The 23,998-nt window shown below is 38.9% G+C and overlaps 1 protein-coding gene across 1 annotated transcript in view; it reads right to left on the bottom strand.

Moving 5' to 3' along the window:
- The window catches only part of LMLN (leishmanolysin like peptidase), an 88,890-nt gene that overhangs the window by 11,825 nt on the left and 53,067 nt on the right, over positions 1–23,998 (bottom strand). The window contains exons 12-15 of the mRNA XM_032631312.1: positions 20,558–20,668; positions 5,276–5,408; positions 3,400–3,559; positions 1,177–1,307 (exon numbers count right to left, since the gene is read on the bottom strand). Coding sequence (XP_032487203.1) covers positions 1,177–1,307; positions 3,400–3,559; positions 5,276–5,408; positions 20,558–20,668 — 535 coding nt within the window. The remainder of the gene's footprint in view (positions 1–1,176; positions 1,308–3,399; positions 3,560–5,275; positions 5,409–20,557; positions 20,669–23,998) is intronic.

Here is a 23,998-nt window from a genome sequence, read left to right as displayed (position 1 = left end):
CATAATCTTTAATAGAATGAATTCATCAGAAAATGGTTGCTGGATTATAGTTGTCAGATTATAGGATTATAGCTGGAAAGTATTTTTAATTGTCTTTTATAAGGGTTCAAAGGTAATTTTACATGAATTGTATGGTGTGAGTTATACCTCAATAAAGCAGTTACCAAAAAAAAGAGTTAATTTTAAAGAAACTTTAAAAATAATAAGTTAAATTGTTAGCTACATTAGTCCACTTAACTCTTGTAGGTGAAATGGCACAACAAATTCTTATGTTTGAGTTTTTAGGATCACACTCTCTTCCCTGATGTCCGTTAGTAGGCTATGGAATATTCATTAGGTTTGATGCTCCTAAGTTACAGAATGCCTGTATCTTAGTAAGTTCTATGGTGATGCAGTCATTTAATATCAGACATGCAAATAATAAATTAAGAAAGTAGTAGTTTGCTGTCTTTGGACTTCTAATTTCAAAGGAAAAAAATCTACTATTAATCAGTAGTTGATTTATTAATTCTTAAATACACGCTTTCTTCAGATTTTACAAAATAAATTATAGTTTTTTTTCCATTACAAATTAGTTTTAAAGAACAAAATTACAGAACTTCCCTGGTGGCACAGTGGTTAAGAATCCACCTGCAATGCAGGGGACACGGGTTTGATCCCTGGTCCGGGAAGATCCCACATGCTGCGGAGCAACTAAGCCTGTGCACCACAACTACTGAGCCTGTGCTCTAGAACCCGTGAGCTACAACTACTGAGCCTGTGTGTCACAACTACTGAAGCCCACTTTGCAACAAGGAGAAGCCACCGCAATAAGAAGCCCACGCGCAGCAGCGAAGACCCAACGCAACCAAAAATAAATAAATAAATATTAAAAAAAGAACAAAATTACATGTTTCCTAATATTTCCTTAGGATCTATGCCCAGAGGCAAAATTGTTATAAAACTTGCTGATATACAGCAACTATATATAATTTTTAAACAGAGAAGGGCAATTTCTCTCAAAGAAATGACAATATTTTGATAAAACAAATACACAAACTAATATTTACAATGAATAAGTTAAAGTATTAATAAGTAGAAATAAAAGATATAAAATGTATTTGAAAATATAAAAACCATATAATGAGATACAATTATGTAATATTTGGTACTGTTATTAACAATCATATGGTTTACCTGATAGCATCCACTCCCCCAGTCTGGGTAACTCAGCTTCCTTTCACACTTTTCCATGACAAATGCTGATTTCTGAATTAGACAAACTGAATGAGGTCCATACTTTTCAGCACCATAGTTTTTAAAAAGGTCTGAAGCAAATCAGAAAAGTTTTCTTTATTAAAAATTGACTTTGGGCTCAAAGAATAAGAAATTGAAGTATTCCACTCTTATAATTAAAAGTTGCTTTAAAAATAAAACATGTTTCATGGAAATTTTCAATTAAAAAAAATCAAGACAGAGAGTTCCAAACTCAAACTGGATTCTCAATAAAGCAATTAGTAGGATAATTATTATATCAGAAACAAGAGATAAAATTGGGCCTAAAGCAACTAAGTTAAATATATAGAGGAAATGGCACTAAGAGTCACCTTCAATGGTGTCCTAAATAGGAGTCACTTCCCAAGTGACCCAGATAGGATGAGGCCAAGTGATTTATATAATGAAGATTTTTTTGGAGTGCTGCAACTTTTGCAAGACGTTCTTGTAGTTTCAACTTATGCCATCTCCTGGAAGTCAATAAATGACAGGTTGAGCTGGTCTTAGACTAAGCACAAACATACAGAGGTATGGGGCAGACTAAATGACCCCTAACTAGCTAATGGACAAAGGAATGAAGTCCTTAAAGTCTAGAAATTAAAAAAAAAAAAAAAAGCCTAGGAATAATTTTCTCTCTTTGCACTTAATACAAGTTTCACCTTTTGAAAGCAGAGTTCAATTAGCCCATTTTGAAATATTATAAAGATAAAAATTTTATGTCAGTTTAAAAAATCTTAATTGTATAAGCTAAGAAATAAAATGTAAAACAATAAAACAGAACTTTATATTTCTTTATTTATGAATATTTCAAAGTCTTCAAAACACATAGTGATCATTGTCAAAAAAAAGAAAAGAGGGGTCAGGCCAACCCTGAGGCCAAATCCTGAGAAATACCTGTTTTTATAAAGAAATTTTTATTGAAACAGAGCTATACTCATTCACTTACATATTATCTGTAACTGCTTTCACACTTAACAGCAGAGCTGAAAAGTTGCAACAGAGACTGCATGACCCATAAAGCCTAAAATATTTACTATCTTGCTTTTTATAATAAATATTTGCCAACTCCAGCTCTAAAACATTAAAATGTGATATCTTTGGCAAACCCATAATTGACAAATATGTGCATTTCTTTTGCTGTAACATGCAACTGTTGCGTAGTTATGTCATTAGACATTTATTAAGTAGGTGTGATGGGAAAAAAATGACTGTACAAATCCAGTTACATCTGCCAGGTTTAAGAATAAAAGGAAAAAAATTATGGAAATTTTAATTTTAAATGATTTAGTCTGAAATAATGTATGGAATGGGGGCGAGGAGGAAAGGACCAGGTTGAAAATTTTGATGACCACAGGCAGAAAAACTACTTATTGCTCTTGATTAACAAATCAGATGTGAGAACATTTTGTTTACAAAGGTGGTTAGTATGAGCTATAACTACTATTGCTGAATATCCAATTGCCATACTGTTTATTTCCTTGATGACCTGTTCATTTACTAAATGGGAATAAATAAGATGGCAATACTAGCCATGGGACAACAGTATTATTCTGATATCTGGAGAATGACACGTTATGTCTAAATTACATAAAATGCACACTCCTCAGGAGAGGAAAGAATAGGATACCTAATACGATTTAATAAAAAGAGTTCTGCATTGGAGGATCTTGCACTGACATCAATTAAACATATTACTTAGTAGCTCTTCCCTCATCTGTGAAATTCAATAATATCTTCTCTATGTCTCTTGTCAGGTTTTTAGAAGAACAAAATGAAATGATAAAAGTGAAATTGTTTTGCAAATGAAAAGTGTCATGCAAATATAAGGTATTACTAAACGGTAGTGTGTGTACACACATGTGCAAGTATATCTAATAGCTAACAATCCTTTCTATGTGTTGTAATTCTAAGCACTTACTGTATTAATTCAGTTAATTCTCACAACTCTATGACAGGTATTATCTCTTTTGTACAGAGGAGAAAACTGAGGCACAGAGAAGTTACTTTGAACAGGTGGATAGCAGTGGAACCACAACATAAACTCAGACAATCTGGCTCCAGGGTCTGTATCCTTAACCACTATTTTGTATTGCTGATATATACTTTTAATATATATATAACATTTAATTTCACTAAACTACTAACCTGGTTGATTTTCCAATACTCTACAATCTGAGCTGCGCTGATATTCACCACTTAAATGCCAACTGAATTCCTGACTGAAAGGGCAGTAGTCAGCAATTTCTACTGAACCACCATAATAAGGTAGATCTTCTGCAGGTACTCCACTGAGTTCATCAAAGTACTACAAAGAAAAAAATATTAGGAAGGCAGGAGAGTAAGAAACATTCTATATAATCAAAACAAAGCCCACAGGCAATTTATAGCAACCAATTAATGCTGTATAACACAAAGAAGATATTAATCTATTTTTTTCATACATAGTACAACACAAAGATAGTTAATATACTACCTGAGGGGTATTTTGAGGTTGTTGTAGTTTTAGAAATAATCAAGCTAAGTAAATTAGTCTGTTTTTTATTAGATGACAAATTTGACTAATGTTTTAAAAGGATGAATAGGAATAGTTTTAAGAGCTGACAAAACACAAAACTAATGCATAGAATTAAGATGTTTTAAATTTAATGTACTTCAAGTGTTTTTAGAATTTATATGTTGTTTTGACAAACTTGAAAAACCATAAGAAAATGAATGAGATCATATATATAAAATACTTTGAACACCAAAGGAACAAGGTACCAGATAAATTTTAAAGATTTCACATTTTAAATTATATTACTAAGAGTAGAAATATATAGTTGCCATCTTCTGGTGTCTAAAGCACTCAGTGTGGCCATAAACATATGTAGGAAGCTCAAAATTTAGCAACAATCACTTTAAATTCACTTTTGAGATATCATTTCTGACTAATGGGTCCTTTGTCAATGGCAGGCAGAGCTGAGGCTTTTTTTAGAAATAGCCACTTCAACAAAAAACTTAAAGGTCAAATCAGAGATTCAGACTGGACACATGGGACCATTTCCTTCACCTTTCAGATCTCATTAGGCAAACTTTTCTAAAGCAGAACTTTCAAGTCTTCTAATTAACTGGACTACAGTACCTTACTCTATTTTATTTCCTTTTTAAAAAAATTTTTTATTTTATAATGGGTGTAGTTGATTAATAATGTTGTGTTAGTTTCAGGTGTACAGCACAGTGATTCAGTTATACATGTATCTATTGTTTTTCAAATTCTTTTTCCATTTAGGTCATTACAGAGCATTCAGCAGAGTTCCCTGTGATATACAGTAGGTCTTTATTGGTTATCTATTTTAAATATATCAGTGTGTACATGTCAATCCCAAACTCCCAATCTATCCCTCCCCCTCCCCCTTCCCCCCTGGTAACCATAAGTTCATTCTCTTAAGTCTGTGAGTCTGTTTCTGTTTTGTAAATAAGTTTAGTTGTATCATTTTTTAAAGATTCTGCATATAAGTGATATATTTGTCTTCTTCGGTTAGTTTCTTTCTTTAAAGAACCTTGTTTTTGATATAAAGACGAAGACTTTGGAAATAATTAAAAAGAAAATACAAACAATTTATAAAAAAACAGATCAAAATAGGGACTTCCCCAGTGGTCTAGTGGTTAAGACTCCATGCTCCCAATGCAGGGGGCCCAAGTTCGAACCCTGGTCAGGGAACTAGATCCCACAAGCCACAACTAAGACCCGGTGCAGACAAATAAATAAATAAATATATATATATATATTTTAATAGATCAAAATAAATATTCTAAATGTCTCTTACCATTACTACAAGACATTACTAGATATTAATTAATTGCTATCAATTAACACGTTGGTTATAAAGAAATGGAAGAATTCTTCAGTTTTTTCTAACTTACAGAAAACAAATGGGGGCTTATAAATTGAAAAACTTAAGAGAATTCACTCTTCTAATTCAAAATGGAGACTTCTTTTTAAAAGGCTGATTCCTGAAACCGTGCCCCAAACAAGTGTTACCTGGTACTCCTGAGGTAAAGGTTTCGGAAACTTCTGCAAATTACACACTGCAACTGCTCTCTGGTCCTGTCTGCAAGTTAACTGCAATGGATTACTTCTGAGCGTGTTACAGTAAGGGCTCAGCATTTGTCTCCTGTATACAAAGATAAAACACCATGGTATCAAACTCTGAACAAGATATTATAAGTCTACTCTAGAGTCTGTCTTTTCCATTACAATTTCAATATGTTTTAATACCTTAAAACTAATTGCCAAACCAGCTGTAAGTTATAAACTTACTTTTCAAAGCATAAAGGAAATGCTTAATGTAGGTGTGAGGATTAATGCTAGATATATGACTATTTCACTGTTATTAAATAAGGTCCTATTTATCTCTTTCTCCACTTTTGCCATAAAATGGAGTCCCAAGGCCCCTAACTAGTCTCCCTTCTTCTCTCTACCTTTCAGAGTCTTCTTACATTTGTTTTATTTATAATGTCTAGGGGTTTTAGTTGTACTTAGAAGGAGGAATAGGAAAGAGTACATCTACATCTTCCCAGAAATGGAAGTAGGACTTGTATTTTTATATTATTTTTAAAAAAAGGTTTCCCGGGGGAGTTCCCTGGTGGCCTAGTGGTTAGGATGCTGGGTTTTCACTGCCATGGTCCGGGTTCAATCCCTGGTCGGGGAACTGAGATCCTGCAAGCTGCACATGGCACCATAAAACAATTCCCCAGGTGATTGTGATGCATTCAGACTAAGGAACTATGTTGGGGAATAATATGATGTTGTATCCCGCAGGCTTGCAAGCCTGGTAGATGCCCAGCCTCCAGACTGAAGAAAGAGCGCAGAGACAGTGACAAAGACATCAATGGTTTATTCTTACACATCTGAAACAAAAGCATCCTGGCGTGACACCCCACCGTGTATGGCAGACTGCAGGCAGGACATGGCAGCAATCTTCCCTACTCAGGGGAGAAAGGGGCTACCATTTATGGGGGAACTGATGTCAGGTGGGCTCATCAGTTACCAGGGAAGCCAGCAGCTGGGGTGGAGGCAAGCACGTAGGCAGTTACTGATTAAGCCCTATAATTCAGAGAATTGGATAGTCGTGTGAATGAAGCAGGGACTGGTCGAGCAGATGAACAGAGAGCAAGAGGACAGCCATCTTGAATGGCCTGACCAGATACCTTTTATTTGGCATTTTATGATTAACAGAACTTTCAAATAGTATATAATCTCATTATTTCTAAAAGGAACCCTCCAAAGTAGACGTAGTATCTTCATTTTACTGATAAGTAAAAAGTTTGAGACAATTAGCTTGCCCAAGATCATACAGCTGATGAAGGACACAGCTGAGACTTCAATCTCTCTCTCCAAGGCCAGTGCCTTGCTCATCACAGAAGTACCTGGTGATGGGTACTTGTGTTAAAGATGTTATTCTTATCTTTTGTCATCTGGGCTAGGCCTCAAAGCAGTTTAAATCACTCATAGTTTCTACTAAGGAGTCTGACGTCTGAGTTATAAGCCTGCTGTGAGAAAGCTGCTCCTAAGCAGTAGCAGGAAGCACTGCAGTTACTTTGGGGACAGCTAGTTAACTCCAGCACTACAACCTGATCTGCCAGTGTAGCTGTTCCCAAATGTTGCTGCACATTAGAATCAACTAGAGAGATTTTTAAAGTCTCCATGCCCACCTTGCACCCCATACCAATTGAATCAGAATGTCTGAAGGCAGGAATCAGGCATTAGTATGACTCATAAAAGGACAAACTGATAATTTGAAATTCATCAAAATTAAAAAACTTCTGCTCCACAAAAGCCATATTAAGAGAACTAAAAGTCATATTGGCATAAGACACGAAGAGACATCTCACCCAAGAGGATACGTAGATAGCAAATAAGTACATGAAAAGATGTTCAACATCATTAGCCATTAGGGAAATGCAAATTAAAACCACAATGATATATCACACTACCTTTCAGAATAGCTAAAATAAAAAACGGTGACGGGGGCAGAGTCAAGATGGCGTACTAGGAAGATGCGGAATTTTCGTCTCCTCACAACTAGGGCACCTACCAGGCTCCCGGGGGGCACCATGGAGACCTAAGAGGATGGGAAGAAACCCCAGTGACTGGGTAGGATGTGGGGCGTGGGGGAAGTGACGGGGGAGGAGAAGTGGAGGCGGGATGGGACTGGCACCCCTGACAGGCGGCTGGGGAAGGGGAAGGGATCCCACACCCCAAGGGGGAAACGGGAACCACTGGGAGGGCAGAGGATCAAAAGGGAGCGTGGCCAGGTTTCCCCTGCCCACCTGGACCCCCAGGAACCTGTTGAGAACCCAGGCCTGATCCTCTGCCCACCTAGGCCCCCTCCAGCCACAAGGGTCCTGAGGGAGTGGGAGGGAGGGAAGGGGGAGCAAAAGTAAAGGCTGGACCTACGGGACGGGCAGCCCTGAGGGGTGGATGGGGGAGGGGAAGGAGTTCCTACACCCAGCGGGACCCACCCACAGTTAGGGGTCCAGCCCGATGGTGGACAGCCTGGGGGAGACAGTGGGGGAGGGGTGCAAAGGAACAGAACGGAACGGGGCCAGTGCTTTCCCTGTCCACTTAGGCACCGGGAAGCCTGCTGGGCTCCCAGGCCTAATCCTCTGCCCTTGGAGCCTCCCTCCTGCCACACAGAGCCCAAGCCCCGCCCCTACACCCCCACCCAGAGCCCCACCTCTACACTTGGAGACCCCCTCTGAGACCCCCTCCAATGGCGCTGGGCCTAAACCCCACCCACACACCCTCACGCAGGGCCCTACATCCAAACTCCGGAACTCCACACTCCAGAGGTCCTCCTTTCCATGTGCTGCCTCTCCCCTTCTGGGCAGGTCCTAAGCAGAGGCCCCGTCCCATGCTCAAATTTCACCCCCCACCCTTCTAGATCCTGCCCCACCCTAAACTCCGCCTCTGCCTAAGTTCCACCTCCACCTCCCCAGCCTAAACTGTGCCCCCATAGCCAAGGCTTTTTTTTTTTCATCTTTTAGATTGGGGTTCTGTTTTACCTTGTTGATTCACTGTTGTTGATTCTTTTATATTTTTCCTAATAAAGCTTTTATTTTTCTAATTTTATTTTATTCTTTATACTTTGTTAATGATCTCTCCTTTTGGCTTGTTGCCCCCCTCCCTTTTTCTTCTTTTTTTTGCTATGGTTTTATTTTACCTTGTTGCAGTTGTTTCAATTATAGTTTTATTTTTCCTGATGTATTTTTATCTTTCTAATTTTATTTTGTATTTTATTCTTTAATATTGTACCGTTCCTTTTTTTCTTTCTTTCTTCCTTTTTTTTTTTTTTACTGTGCCATGAAGCTTGTGGGATCTTGGTTCCCAGGACAGAGGTCGGGTGGGAGCTCTGAGTCCAAACTGCTGGACTAACAGAGAACCTCAGACCCTAGGGAATATCAATCAGAGTGAAGCCTCCAGAAGGTCCTCATCTCAGCACCAAGACCCAGCTCTGTCTAACTGCCTGCAAACTCCAGTGCTGAATGTCTCAGGCCAAACAAACAGTAAGACAGGAATAAGCACCACCCATCAAAAAAACAAAACAAACAAAAAAAAAGAAATGACAAAAAAATATGTTACAGAAGAAGGAGCAAGGTGAAAACCTACAAGACCAAATAAACAAAGAAGAAATAGGAAACCTACCTGAAAAAGAATTCAGAGTAATGACATTAAAGATAATCCAAAATCTCGGAAACAGAATGGAGAAAATACAAGAAACATTTATCAAGGACCTAAAAGAACTAAAGAGCAAGCAAACAGTGATGAACAACACAATTACCAAAACTACAAATACTCTGGAAGGAATCAGTAACAGAATAACTGAGGCAGAAGAACGGATAAGTGAGCTGGAAGACAGAATGGTGGAAATAACTGCCAGGGAGCAGAATAAAGAGAACAGAATGAAAAGAACTGAGGACAGTCTGAGAGACGTGTGGGACAACATTAAACGTACCAACATTCGAATTATAGGGGTCCCAGAAGAAGAAGAGAAAAAGAAATGGTCTGAGAAAATATTTGAAGAGATTATAGTCAAAAACTTCCCTAACATGGCAAAGGAAATAGTCAATCAAGTCAATCAAGTCCAGGAAGCACAGAGAGTCCCATACAGGATAAATCCAAGGAGAAACATCCAAGACACATATTAACCAAACTATCAAAAATTAAATACAAAGAAAAAATATTAAAAGCAGCAAGGGAAAAGCAACAAATAACATACAAGGGAATCCCCATAAGGTTAACAGCTGCTTTTTCAGCAGGAACTCTGCAAACCAGAAGGGAGTGGCAGGACATATTTATAGTGATGAAAGGGAAAAACCTACAACCAAGATTACTCTACCCAGCAAGGATCTCATTCAGATTCGATGGAGAAATTAAATTACCTTTACAGATAAGCAAAAGTTAAGAGAATTCAGCACCACCAAACCAGCTTTACAACAAGTGCTAAAGGAACTTCTCTAGGTAGGAAACACAAGAGAAGGAAAAGGCCTACAATAACAAACCCAAAACAGTTAAGAAAATGGTAATAGGAACATACATATTGATAATTACCTTAAATGTAAATGGATTAAATGCACCAATGAAAAGACATAGACTGGCTGAATGGATACAAAAACAAGACCCTTATATATGCTGTCTACAAGAGACGCACTTCAGACCTAGGGACACATACAGACTGAAAGTGAGGGGATGGAAAAAGATATTCCATGTAAATGGAAATCAAAAGAAAGCTGGAGTAGCAATTCTAATATCAGACAAAATAAACTTTAAAATAAAGACTATTACAAGAGAAAAGAAGGACACTACATAATGATCAAGGGATCAATCCAAGAAGAAGCTATAACAATTGTAAATATTTATGCACCCAACATAGGAGCACCTCAATACATAAGGCAAATGCTAACAGCCGTAAAAGAGGAAATCGACAGTAACACATTCATAGTAGGCGGCTTTAACACCCCACTTTCACCAATGGACAGATCATCCAAAATGAAAATAAATAAGGAAACACAAGCTTTAAATGACACATTAAACAAGATGGACTTAATTGATATTTATAGGACATTCCATCCAAAAACAACAGAATAGAGGACGGCTTGAAGATGGCGGAAGAGTAAGACGCGGAGATCGCCTTCCTCCCCACGGATACACCAGAAATACATCTACACGTGGAACAACTCCTGCAGAACACCTACTGAAGGCTGGCAGAAGACCTCAGACCTCCCAAAAGGCAAGAAACTCCCCACGTACCTGGGTAGGGCAAAAGAAAAAAAGAAAAAACAGAGACAAAAGAATAAGGACGGCACCTGCACCAGTGGGAGGGAGCTGTGAAGGAGGAAAAGTGTCCACACACTAGGAAGCCCCTCCGTGGGCGGAGACTGCGGGAGGCGGGGTGGGGCGGGAGCTTCGGGACCGCGGAGTGGTGCACAGCGACGGGTGCGGAGGGCAAAGCGCGGAGATTCCCGCACAGAGGATCGGTGCCGACCGGCACTCACCAGCCTGAGAGGCTTGTCTGCTCACCCGCCGGGGCAGGCGGGGCTGCGAGCTGAGGCTCGGGTTTCAGTCGGAGCGCAGGGAGAGGACTGGGGTTGGCGGCTTGAACATAACCTGAAGGGATTAGTGCACCACGGCTAGACGGGAGGAAGTCCGGGGAAAAGTCTGCACCTGCCGAAGAGGCAAGAGACTTTTTCTTCCCTCTTTGTTTCCTGGTGCGCGAGGAGAGGGGTTTAAGAGCGCTGCTTAAAGGAACTCCAGAGACGGGCACGAGCCGCGGCTAAAAGCGCGAACCCCAGAGACGGGCGCGAGCTGCGGCTAAAAGCGCGGACCCCAGAGACGGGCGGGAGACGCTAAGGCTACTGCTGCCGCCACCAAGGGGCCTGTGTGCGAGCACAGGTCACTCTCCACACCCCTCTTCCGCGGAGCCTGTGCAGCCCGCCACTGCCAGGTTCCCGGGATCCAGGGACAACTTCCCCGGGAGAACGCACGGCGGGCCTCAGGCTGGAGCAATGTCACGCCGGCCTCTGCCGCCGCAGGCCCGCCCCGCACGCAGTGCCCCTCCCTCCCCCCCCCCAACCCCGGCCTGAGTGAGCTGGAGCCCCCGAATCAGCGGCTCCTTTAACTCCGTCCTGTCTGAGCAAAAAACAGACGCCCTCCAGCGACCTACACACAGAGGCGGGGCCAAATCCAAAGCTGAGCTCCTGTGAGCTGTGAGAACAAAGAAGAGAAAGGGAAATCTCTCCCAGCAGCCTCAGAAGCAGAGGATTAAAGCTCCACAATCAACTTGATATACCCTGCATCTGTGGAATACCTGAATAGATAAGGAATGATCCCAAATTGAAGAGGTGGACTTTAGGAGCGAGATCTATGATTTATTTCCCTTATCCTCTTTTTGTGAATGTGTACGTGTATGCTTCTGTGTGAGATCTTGTCTGTATAGTCTTGCTTCCACCATTTGTCCTAGGGCTCTATCCGTCCATGGTTTTTTTTAAAAAATTTTTTTCTTAATAATTTTAATTGTAATAACTTTATTATACTTTACCTTCGTTCTTTCTTTCTTTCTTTCCTTCCTTCCTTCCCTCCTTTAGACAACGAATCACCCCAAATTGAGGAGGTGGTCTCTGAGAGCAAGATTTATGATTTTTCCCCCTTTACCTCTTTTTGTGAGGGTGTATGTGTATGCTTCTGTGTAAGATTTTCTCTGTATAGCTTTGCTTCCAACATTTGTCCTAAGGTTCTATCCGTCCCTTTTTTTTTTCTAAATATTTTTTAATTCAATAACTATATTATACTTTATTTTATTTTTACTGTATCTTCTTTCTTTCTGTCTTTTTTCCTTCTTTCCCTCCTTCCTTCCTTCCTCCCTCTCTCCCTCCTGTATTTCCTTCTTTGCTTCTTCCTTCCTTCCTTCCTTTCCTCCTTTCCTTCTTTCTTTCCTCATACTTCTACTAATTCTCTCTACTTTTTCTCCCTTTTATTCTGAGCCGTGTGGATGAAAGGCTCTTGGTGCTCCAGCCAGGAGTCAGGGCTCTGCCTCTGAGGTAGGAGAGCCAACTTCAGGTCACTGGTCAACAAGAGACCTCCCAGCTCCACATAATATTAAACGGCGGAAATCTCCCAGAGACCTCCATCTTAACACCAGCACCCAGCTTCACTCAACGACCAGCAAGCCACAGTGCTGGACAACCTATGCCAAACAACTAGCAAAACAGGAACACAACCCCACCCATTAGCAGAGAGGCGGCCTAAAATCATAATAAGGCCACAGACACCCCAAAACACACCACCAGACGTGAACCTGCCCACTAGAGAGACAAGATCCAGCCTCATCCAGCACAACACAGGCACTAGTCCCCTCCACCAGGAAGCCTACACAACCCACTGAAACAACCTTAGCCACTGGAGACAGACATCAAAAACAACGGGAACTACAAACCTGCAGCCTGCAAAAAGGAGACTCCAAACACAGTAAGATAAGCAAAATGAGAAGACAGAAAAACACACAGCAGATGAAGGAGCAAGATAAAAACGCACCAAACCTAACAAATGAAGAGGAAATAGGCAGTCTACCTGAAAAAGAATTCAGAATAATGATAGTAAGGATGATCCGAAATCTCGGAAATAGAATGGACAAAATGCAAGAAACAGTTAACAAGGACCTAGAAGAAATAAAAATGAAACAAGCAACGATGAACAATGCAATAAATGAAATTAAAAATACTCTAGAAGGGATCAATAGCAGAATAACTGAGGCAGAAGAACGGATAAGTGACCTGGAAGATAAAGTAGTGGAAATAACTACTGCAGAGCAGAATAAAGAAAAAAGAACTGAGGACAGTCTCAGAGGCCTCTGGGACAACATTAAACGCACCAACATTCGAATTACAGGGGTTCCAGAAGAAGAAGAGAAAAAGAAAGGGACTGAGAAAATATTTGAAGAGATTATAGTTGAAAACTTCCCTAATATGGGAACGGAAATAGTTAATCAAGTCCAGGAAGCACAGAGAGTCCCATACAGGATAAATACGAGGAGGAATACGCCAAGACACATATTAATCAAACTGTCAAAAATTAAATACAGCTGATCTCTCAGCAGAAACCCTACAAGCCAGAAGGGAGTGGCAGGACATACTGAAAGTGATGAAGGAGAAAAACCTGCAACCAAGACTACTCTACCCAGCAAGGATCTCATTCAGATTTGATGGAGAAATTAAAACCTTTACAAACAAGCAAAAGCTGAGAGAGTTCAGCACCACCAAACCAGCTTTACAGCAAATGCTAAAGGAACTTCTCTAGACAAAAAACACAAGAGAAGGAAAAGACCTATAATAATGGACCCAAAACAATTTAGAAAATGGGAATAGGAACATACATATCGATAATTACCTTAAATGTAAATGGACTAAATGCTCCCACCAAAAAACACAGATTGGCTGAATGGATACAAAAACAAGACCCTTATATATGCTGTCTACAAGAGACCCACTTCAGACCTAGGGACACATACAGACTGAAAGTAAGGGGATGGAAAAAGATATTCCATGCAAATGGAAACCAAAAGAAAGCTGGAGTAGCAATTCTCATATCAGACAAAATAGACTTTAAAATAAGGACTATTAAAAGAGACAAAGAAGGACACTACATAATGATCAAGGGATTGATCCAACAAGAAGATATAACAATTGTAAATATTTATGCACCCAACATAGGAGCACCTCAATACATAAGGCAAATACTAACAGCCATAAAAGGGGAGATCGACAGTAACACATTCATAGTAGGGGATTTTAACACCCCACTTTCACCCATGGACAGATCATCCAAAATGAAAATAAATAAGGAAACACAAGCTTTAAATGACACATTAAACAAGATGGACTTAATTGATATTTATAGGACACTCCATCCAAAAACAACAGAATACACATTTTTCTCAAGTGCTCATGGAACATTCTCCAGGATAGATCATATCTTGGGTCACAAATCAAGCCTTGGTAAATTTAAGAAAATTGAAATTGTATCAAGTATCTTTTCTGACCACAACGCCATGAGACTAGATATCAATTACAGGAAAAGATCTGTAAAAAATACAAACACATGGAGGCTAAACAATACACTACTTAATAATGAAGTGATCACTGAAGAAATCAAAGAGGAAATAAAAAAATACCTAGAAACAAATGACAGTGGAGACACAACGACCCAAAACCTATGGGATGCAGCAAAAGCAGTTCTAAGGGGGAAGTTTATAGCAATACAAGCCCACCTTAAGAAGCAGGAAACATCTCGAATAAACAACCTAACCTTGCACCTCAAGCAATTAGAGAAAGAAGAACAAAAAAAACCCCAAAGCTAGCAGAAGGAAAGAAATCATAAAAATCAGATCAGAAATAAATGAAAAAGAAATGAAGGAAACAATAGCAAAGATCAATAAAACTAAAAGCTGGTTCTTTGAGAAGATAAACAAAATAGATAAACCGCTAGCCAGACTCATCAAGAAAAAAAGGGAGAAGACTCAAATCAATAGAATTAGAAATGAAAAAGGAGAAGTAACAACTGACACTGCAGAAATAAAAAAAATCATGAGAGATTACTACAAGCAACTCTATGCCAATAAAATGGACAATCTGGAAGAAATGGACAAATTCTTAGAAATGCACAACCTGCCAAGACTGAATCAGGAAGAAATAGAAAATATGAACAGACCAATCACAAGCACTGAAATTGAAACTGTGATTAAAAATCTTCCAACAAACAAAAGCCCAGGACCAGATGGCTTCACAGGTGAATTCTATCAAACGTTTAGAGAAGAGCTAACACCTGTCCTTCTCAAACTCTTCCAAAATATAGCAGAGGGAGGAACACTCCCAAATTCCTTCTACGAGGCCACCATCACCTTGATACCAAAACCAGACAAGGATGTCACAAAGAAAGAAAACTACAGGCCAATATCACTGATGAACATAGATGCAAAAATCCTCAAAATACTAGCAAACAGAATCCAACAGCACATTAAAAGGATCATACACCATGATCAAGTGGGGTTTATTCCAGGAATGCAAGAATTCTTCAATATACGCAAATCTATCAATGTGATAAACCATATTAACAAATTGAAGGAGAAAAACCATATGATCATCTCAAGAGATGCAGAGAAAGCTTTCGACAAAATTCAACACCCATTTATGATAAAAACCCTGCAGAAAGTAGACATAGAGGGAACTTTCCTCAACATAATAAAGGCCATATATGACAAGCCCACAGCCAACATTGTCCTCAATGGCGAAAAACTGAAAGCATTTCCACTAAGATCAGGAACAAGACAAGGTTGCCCACTCTCACCACTCTTATTCAACATAGTTTTGGAAGTTTTAGCCACAGCAATCAGAGAAGAAAAGGAAATAAAAGGAATCCAAATCGGAAAAGAAGAAGTAAAGCTGTCACTGTTTGCAGATGACATGATACTATACATAGAGAATCCTAAAGATGCTACCAGAAAACTACTAGAGCTAATCAATGAATTTGGTAAAGTAGCAGGATACAAAATTAATGCACAGAAATCTCTGGCATTCCTATATACTAATGATGAAAAATCTGAAGGTGAAATCAAGAAAACACTCCCATTTACCATTGCAACAAAAAGAATAAAATATCTAGGAATAAACCTACCTAAGGAGACGAAAGACCTGTATGCAGAAAATTATAAGACACTGATGAAAGAAATTAAAGATGATACAAATAGATGGAGAGATATACCATGTTCTTGGATGGGAAGAATCAACATTGTGAAAATGACTCTACTACCCAAAGCAATCTACAGATTCAATGCAATCCCTATCAAACTACCACTGGTATTTTTCACAGAACTAGAACAAAAAATTTCACAATTTGTATGGAAACACAAAAGACCCCGAATAGCCAAAGCAATCTTGAGAACGAAAAAAGGAGCTGGAGGAATCAGGCTCCCTGACTTCAGACTATACTACAATGCTACAGTAATCAAGACAGTACGGTACTGGCACAAAAACAGAAAGATAGATCAATGGAACAGGATAGAAAGCTCAGAGATAAACCCACGCACATATGGACACCTTATCTTTGATAAAGGTGGCAGGAATGTACAGTGGAGAAAGGACAGCCTCTTCAATAAATGGTGCTGGGAAAACTGGACAGGTACATGTAAAAGTATGAGATTAGATCACTCCCTAACACCATACACAAAAATAAGCTCAAAATGGATTAAAGACCTAAATGTAAGGCCAGAAACTATCAAACTCTTAGAGGAAAACATAGGCAGAACACTCTATGACATAAATCACAGCAAGATCCTTTCTGACCCACCTCCTAGAGTAATGGAAATAAAAACAAAAATAAACAAATGGGACCTAATGAAACTTCAAAGCTTTTGCACAGCAAAGGAAACCATAAACAAGACCAAAAGACAACCCTCAGAATGGGAGAAAATATTTGCAAATGAAGCAACTGACAAAGGATTAATCTCCAAAATTTACAAGCAGCTCATGCAGCTCAATAACAAAAAAACAAACAACCCAATCCAAAAATGGGCAGAAGACCTAAATAGACATTTCTCCAAAGAAGATATACAGAATGCCAACAAACACATGAAAGAATGCTCAACATCATTAATCATTAGAGAAATGCAAATCAAAACTACAATGAGATATCATCTCACACCAGTCAGAATGGCCATCATCAAAAAATCTAGAAACAATAAATGCTGGAGAGGGTGTGGAGAAAAGGGAACACTCTTGCACTGCTGGTGGGAATGTGAATTGGTTCAGCCACTATGGAGAACAGTATGGAGGTTCCTTAAAAAACTACAAATAGAATTACCATATGACCCAGCAATCCCACTACTGGGCATATACCCTGAGAAAACCAAAATTCAAAAAGAGTCATGTACCAAAATGTTCATTGCAGCTCTATGTACAATAGCCCGGAGATGGAAACAACCTAAGTGCCCATCATCGGATGAATGGATAAAGAAGATGTGGCACATATATACAATGGAATATTACTCAGCCTTAAAAAGAAACGAAATTGAGTTATTTGTAATGAGATGGATAGACCTAGAGTCTGTCATACAGAGTGAAGTAAGTCAGAAAGAAAAAGACAAATACCGTATGCTAACACATATATATGGAATTTAAGAAAAAAAAGGATGTCATGAAGAACCTAGGGGTGGGACAGGAATAGAGACGCAGACCTACTGGAGAACGGACTTGAGGATATGGGGAGGGGGAAGGGTGAGCTTTGACAGGGCGAGAGAGAGTCATGGACATACACACACTAACAAACGTAGTAAGGTAGATAGCTAGTGGGAAGCAGCCGCATGGCACAGGGATATTAGCTCGGTGCTTTGTGACAGCCTGGAGGGGTGGGATAGGGAGAGTGGGAGGGAGGGAGACGCAAGAGGGAGGACATATGGGAACATATGTATATATATAACTGATTCACTTTGTTATAGAGCAGAAACTAACACACCATTGTAAAGCAATTGTACCCCAATAAAGATGTTAAAAAAAAAACAGAAATATAGATCAGTGGAACAAGATAGAAAGCACAGAGATAAACCCACACACATATGGTCACCTTATTTTTGATAAACGAGGTAAGAATATACAATGGAGAAAAGACAGTCTCTTCAATAAGTGGTGCTGGGAAAACTGGACAGCTACATGTAAAAGAATGAAATTAGAACACTTCCTAACACCATACACAAAAATAAACTCAAAATGGATTAAAGACCTAAATGTAAGGCCAGACACTGTAAAACTCTTAGAGGAAAACATAGGCAGAACACTCTATGACATAAATCACAGCAAGATCCTTTTTGACCCACCTCCTAGAGAAATGGAAATGAAAACCAAAATAAACAAATGGGACCTAATGAAACTTCAAAGCTTTTGCACAGCAAAGGAAACCATAAACAAGATGAAAGACAACTCTCAGAATGGGAGAAAATATTTGCAAATGAATCAACTGACAAAGGATTAATCTCCAAAATATATAAGCAGCTCATGCAGCTCAATATCCAAAAGCAAACAACCCAATCCAAAAATGGGCAGAAGACCTAAATAGACATTTCTCCAAAGAAGATATATAGATTGCCAACAAACACATGAAAGGATGCTCCACATCACTAATCGTTAGAGAAATGCAAATCAAAACTACAATGAGGTATCACCTCACACCAGTCAGAATGGCCATCATCAAAAAATCTACAAACAATAAATGCTGGAGAGGGTGTGGAGAAAAGGGAACACTCTTGCATTCTTGGTGGGAATGTAAATTGATACAGCCACTATGGAGAACAATATGGAGCTCCTTAAAAAACTAAAAATAGAACTACCAAATGTCCTAGAAAACCCACTACTGGGCATATACCCTGAGAAAAGCATAATTCAAAGAGTCATGTACCACAATGTTCACTGCAGCCCTATTTACAATAGCCAGGACATGGAAGCAACCTAAGTGTCCATCAACAGGTGAATGGATAAAGATGTGGCACATATATATAATGGAATATTACTCAAGCCATAAAAATAAACAAAATTGAGTTATTTGTAGTGAGGTGGACGGACCTAGAGTCTGTCATACAGAGTGAGTCAGAAAGAGAAAAACTAATACCGTATGCTAATACATATATATGGAATTAAAAAAAAAGTGGTTCTGAAGAACCTAGGGGCAGGACAGGAATAAAGACACAGACATAGAGAATGGACTTGAGGACATGGGGAGGGGGAAGGGTAAGCTGTGACAAAGCGAGAGAGAGGCATGGACATATATACACTACCAAATGTAAGGTAGATAGCTAGTGGGAAGCAGCCGCATAGCACAGGGAGATCAGCTCGGTGCTTTGTGACCACCTAGAGGGGTGGGATAAGGAGGGTGGGAGGGAGACGCAAGAGGAAGGGGATATGCGGATATACGTATACATATAGCTGATTCACTTTGTTATACAGCAGAAACTAACACAACATTGTAAAGCAATTATACTCCAATAAAGATGTTTAAAAAAAAAAAAGACAATACCAAATGCTGGTGAGCATGTGGAGAAACTGTTATTCCTCATACATCGCTGGTTGGAATATAAAATGGTATAGTCATTCTGGAAAAGAGTTTGGCAGTTTCTTACAGCACTAAACTTGCAACTACCGTATTACACAGTGATTGCACTCCTAGGCACTTATTCTAGAAAAATGAAGATTTATGTTCACACAAAATCCTGTACACAAAAGTTTATATCAGCTTTATTCACAATAGCCAAAAACTAGAAACAACCCAGATGTCAACATGTGAATGGTTAAACAAACTGTGGTATATCCATATCATGGAATATTATTCTGCCATAAAAATGAGCAAAGTTTTGATATACACAACTGGGTGAATCCTCAGAAAACTATGCTGAGTGAAAAAAGCCAATCCTAAAAGGGTATATACTGTTATGAGTCCATTTATATAACATACTTGAAATGACAAAATTACAGAAATGCAGAACGGATCAGTAGTTTCCAGGGGTGGGAGGGAAGTGGGTATGGTTACAAAAGGTCAATAGGAGGGATCCCTGTGGTGATCCAAATATTTTGTATCCGACTGTATCAATGTCAATATCCTGGGTGTGATATGTACTACAGTTTTGCAAGATGTTACCAATCAAGGAAACTGGATAAAGTACACATGAGATCTCTATTTTTTCTACAACTGTATATGAATCTACAATTACCTCAAAAAGTTTAAAAATATATACATTTGTAAATAAATGAGTGCGTGTGTGTTTGTGCATTTCCCCCAAAATTGGAGACTGTAGTTTTTAAAAAGCTTGCTAGGTAATTATGAGATGGATCCAGATTAGAGAACCACTATTCAAATGTTGCTTTATGTTTTTGATACTGAATCAATAGTTGCATCTATGTTTATGAGTGAATTCTCTGAAGAAAACAAATAAGAATGCTAGAGTATGCAAAATTTTGCAATATATATATTTATGAATTACAAGGTAAACAGAAATGTTTTATGGCTCTGGTGCTCACACTGTAGATTCTTTTGGTATATGCTTTAAAACAATACTGTGGCTACTTATTATGATATTATCATAAAGAACTGTAGATGGTTTTCTACACATTTTGAAATTGAACTGTTTAGACCACATTTTGAAAATAGGGACACTATAGGCTCTGGATAGAGAACAAAATCAGGAATAAACTGTGTCATCAAAGACATTAGGAGGAAATGCATCCTTACTTTTGTCTCTGCTGATCAATCCAGAATTTACAGCTCCTCCTGACAAAGTCACAGCCCAATCCTCGGCCCCAGTCTAACTTCTCAGCCATGCTGTAATTAGCTTTATACCAGCTGTGGAAATAATTGAAACAAAGCACTTTATATTACTGTCATTTAAAAAACAACTCCAGCATACCAATTACAAATCTCAACAATGAGCAAACTAGAACCTCAAAAAGGACTTTGGTGACCATCCCCACAGATGAGCATTTACAAACAAAGTCCTTGCTGCACAGGATCACTGCAGCCGGGACTGTGAAATTTTAGTCTTGAGGAAAACATGAGTACTCGAGGGTGCTTTTACATTTGAAAAAAACCAAACCAAACCAAACCGTGTTCCCACTGTAATTTTCAAAGATGATATAAGTCACAGAGGAGAAAATGATTAAGGTGTGAGACAAGGAGAATAAAGGGCAAAGACACAAAGAGAATGAGAGAAAAAGAGAAGGGAGTAAACTGAAGAACAAAAGTAGAATTACTAGTTGTCTAGCCTTTACCTAATCTGATCCAGTTGGCCCTAGTTTCTTGCTTCCCTGGCCTTGAATTTGTGATATTCTATCAATATGGCTCCTACTTGTGACTAAACATTACACCATTATAATAAGACAAATGAATACTATGGCCAATACATTAAAAATGTTCCAATTTCAGAGAAAAACCACAGTGATTTATTGATACTTTCCTGGCAAAATTAATCAAAGGCAATGAACCTACTTTTAGTTTTTCTTCTTTATTCTTAATGACAAGATTAGTTTACAAGTTATAAAGCTATACAAAATAGCTTCTTTCATGCTTGTATTATATCTTCTCCCCTTAGAATTACCAAAACAGTAATAAATACACAGGCTCAAAAGTTGAGGGAATGATAAGAATCATCCCCTCCACTCTAGCACTTCCCACAAAATCTAACAACAGCAGAAATATGTAACATAGCATCTTTCAAAACCTTCTCTCCTTTCAAAGAACAGAACACTGAGAGAGAAACTGAAGAAATAAAGCCTGGCACTCCAATACCAAAATGCCTGAAACCTCTGCAGCTACAGTGTAAGTCACCTTAATTAGCTAACTTGGTATCACAGCAGGTCAAGCTGCTCGGATAGTAACAGGTGCCCTCAATCTTGCACACTAGCAAGTATTTTAGCAGTGCCTAGGTAAGGAAGTCCTTCTCCCAAAGGATAAAATGTAATGTAATTAGATTCCCTTAGGAATTACCATATCTAGTATAGGTTGACGAGTTCAAAGCATAGTATCAACACTGTCATTAAATCATCTGCTAGGCACTCCAGCTACATTTCTTGAAACCTCCTTCATGTTTTCTTTGCAGTTCTTCCTGTACTATTAGTCAACAGTTATTAGGCACTTCTTATGTGCTAGGCACTTTGCTAAGTGTAGCTAAGGCTACAGCAGTGAATAAACACTTTCTGCCCTTGTGAACAATATAATCTAGTGGGGAAGGCAGATAACAAAAAGAAAATTACAAGTGTGATAAGTAGGACAGGGGTTAAGTACAAGGTGATAATAGGAGCACACTGATAGGGAAACCTAAGCTAGTCTGGGGAATTAGGAAAGGTTTTTCTGAGGAAGCAACTTTAAGCTAAACCTAGAAGGGTGAGCACAAGTTAGCTGAGGGAGCAATTAGAAACAAGATTTCTTGGTGGCATTAGTGGGTTGTGAAATCAATTTAGTGGATCTTAATCAACGTTTCTTTCTCTCTCTCTTTTAAAATCAATAGAATACATCTGTAAAAAAAATTACATATTAAAATAAAAGATTAAAAAATAAAATCAATAGAAAAGAGGACTACATTGTAGATAGTAAGGGTAAATATTGTTTCGTGAAACTTTGAATGATTCAGTTGTTTTTAATTAATTAATTTTGGGCTGCACTGGGTCTTTCTTGCTACGCGCGGGCTTTCTCTAGTTATGGTGAGTGGGGGCTACTCTTCATCGTGGTGTGAGGACTTCTCATGGCAGTGGCTTCTCTTGTTGTGGAGCATGGGCTCTAGGCATGTGGGCTTCAGTACTTGTGGCGTGCGGGCTTCAGTAGTTGTGGCCTGCGGGCTCAGTAGCTGTGGCTCATGAGCTCTAGAGCGCTAGTTGTGGCGCACAGGCTTAGCTGCTCTGCGGCACGTGGGATCTTCCCGGACCAGGGATTGAACCCATGTCCCCTGTATTGGCAGGCAGATTCTCAACCACTGTGCCACCAGGGAAGTCCCGAATGATTCAGTTTTACATGTAATAGCTAATACTTAATTGGCCCTTACAATGTGCCAAGTACTCTATTAAGGAGTACTTGGCACATTGTAACTCATTCAAGGCTCATAAAACTCTATGAGGTAGATATCACTTTTTATCCCTATTTTATAGAGGAAAGAACTGAGGCAAGGATACAACTAGTAAATGGCAGAGCTGGGATTTGAATCTAGGGTTCTGGCTTCAATGTTTTTGAGCTTTTAAAAAGAATGGAAATATAATTCACATATCATAAAATTTACCCTCATAATGTGTACAATTCAATGTTTTTAGTATATTCACAAGGTTGTGCAACCATTACCACGATCTAATTTCAGAACATTTTCATCACCCCCAAAAAAATTATGTACCCATTAGCAGTCACTCCTTAGTCCCTGGCAACCACTAGTCTATTGCCTGTCTTTGTAGGTTAGCGTATTGTGGACCTTTCATAGAAATGGAGTGTGGTCCTTTGCGTCTGGCTTCTTTCACTTGGCATAATATTTTCAAGGTTTATACGTCTCATAGCATGTATTAGTACTTCATTCCTTTTTTTAAACATTTTTAGAGCAGTTTTAGGTACACAGCAAAACTGAATGGCCAGTACAGAGTTCCCATACACCCCCTGCCCTGCAACACACATACCTTCCCCCTACTATCAATATACTGCAACAGAGTGCTACATTTGTTACAATCAATAAACCTACATTGACACGTCATCATCACCTAAAATCCATAATTTATATTAGGGTTTACTGTTGGTGTTGTACATTCAATGAGTTTGGACAAATATATAATGACATGTAGCCATCATTATTCTGTACAGTATCATACAGAATAATTTCATTGTCCTTAAAACCCTCTGTGGTCTGCTTGTTCATCCCTCCTTTCCCTTAACCCCTGGCAAACACTGATCTTTTTACTCTCTCCATAGTTTTGCCTTTTCCAGGATGTCATAAAGTTGGAATCATACAGTATGTAGCCTTTTCAGATTGGCTTCTTTCACTTAGCAATATGCATTTAAGGTTCCTTCATGTCCTTTTATGGCTTGACAGCTCATTTCTTTTTAGCTCTGAATAATATTCCATTGTCTGGATGTACCACAATTTATTTATCCATTCACATACTGAAGGACAACTTGGTTGCTTCCACGTTTTGGCAATTATGAATA

Source organism: Phocoena sinus, chromosome 4 (genome assembly GCF_008692025.1).
Source record: "Phocoena sinus isolate mPhoSin1 chromosome 4, mPhoSin1.pri, whole genome shotgun sequence".
In the NCBI taxonomy this organism is placed as follows: Eukaryota; Metazoa; Chordata; class Mammalia; order Artiodactyla; family Phocoenidae; genus Phocoena; species Phocoena sinus.
The sequence above is the reverse complement of the archived record's forward strand: the minus strand, read 5'-3'. Positions and strand labels throughout refer to the sequence as shown.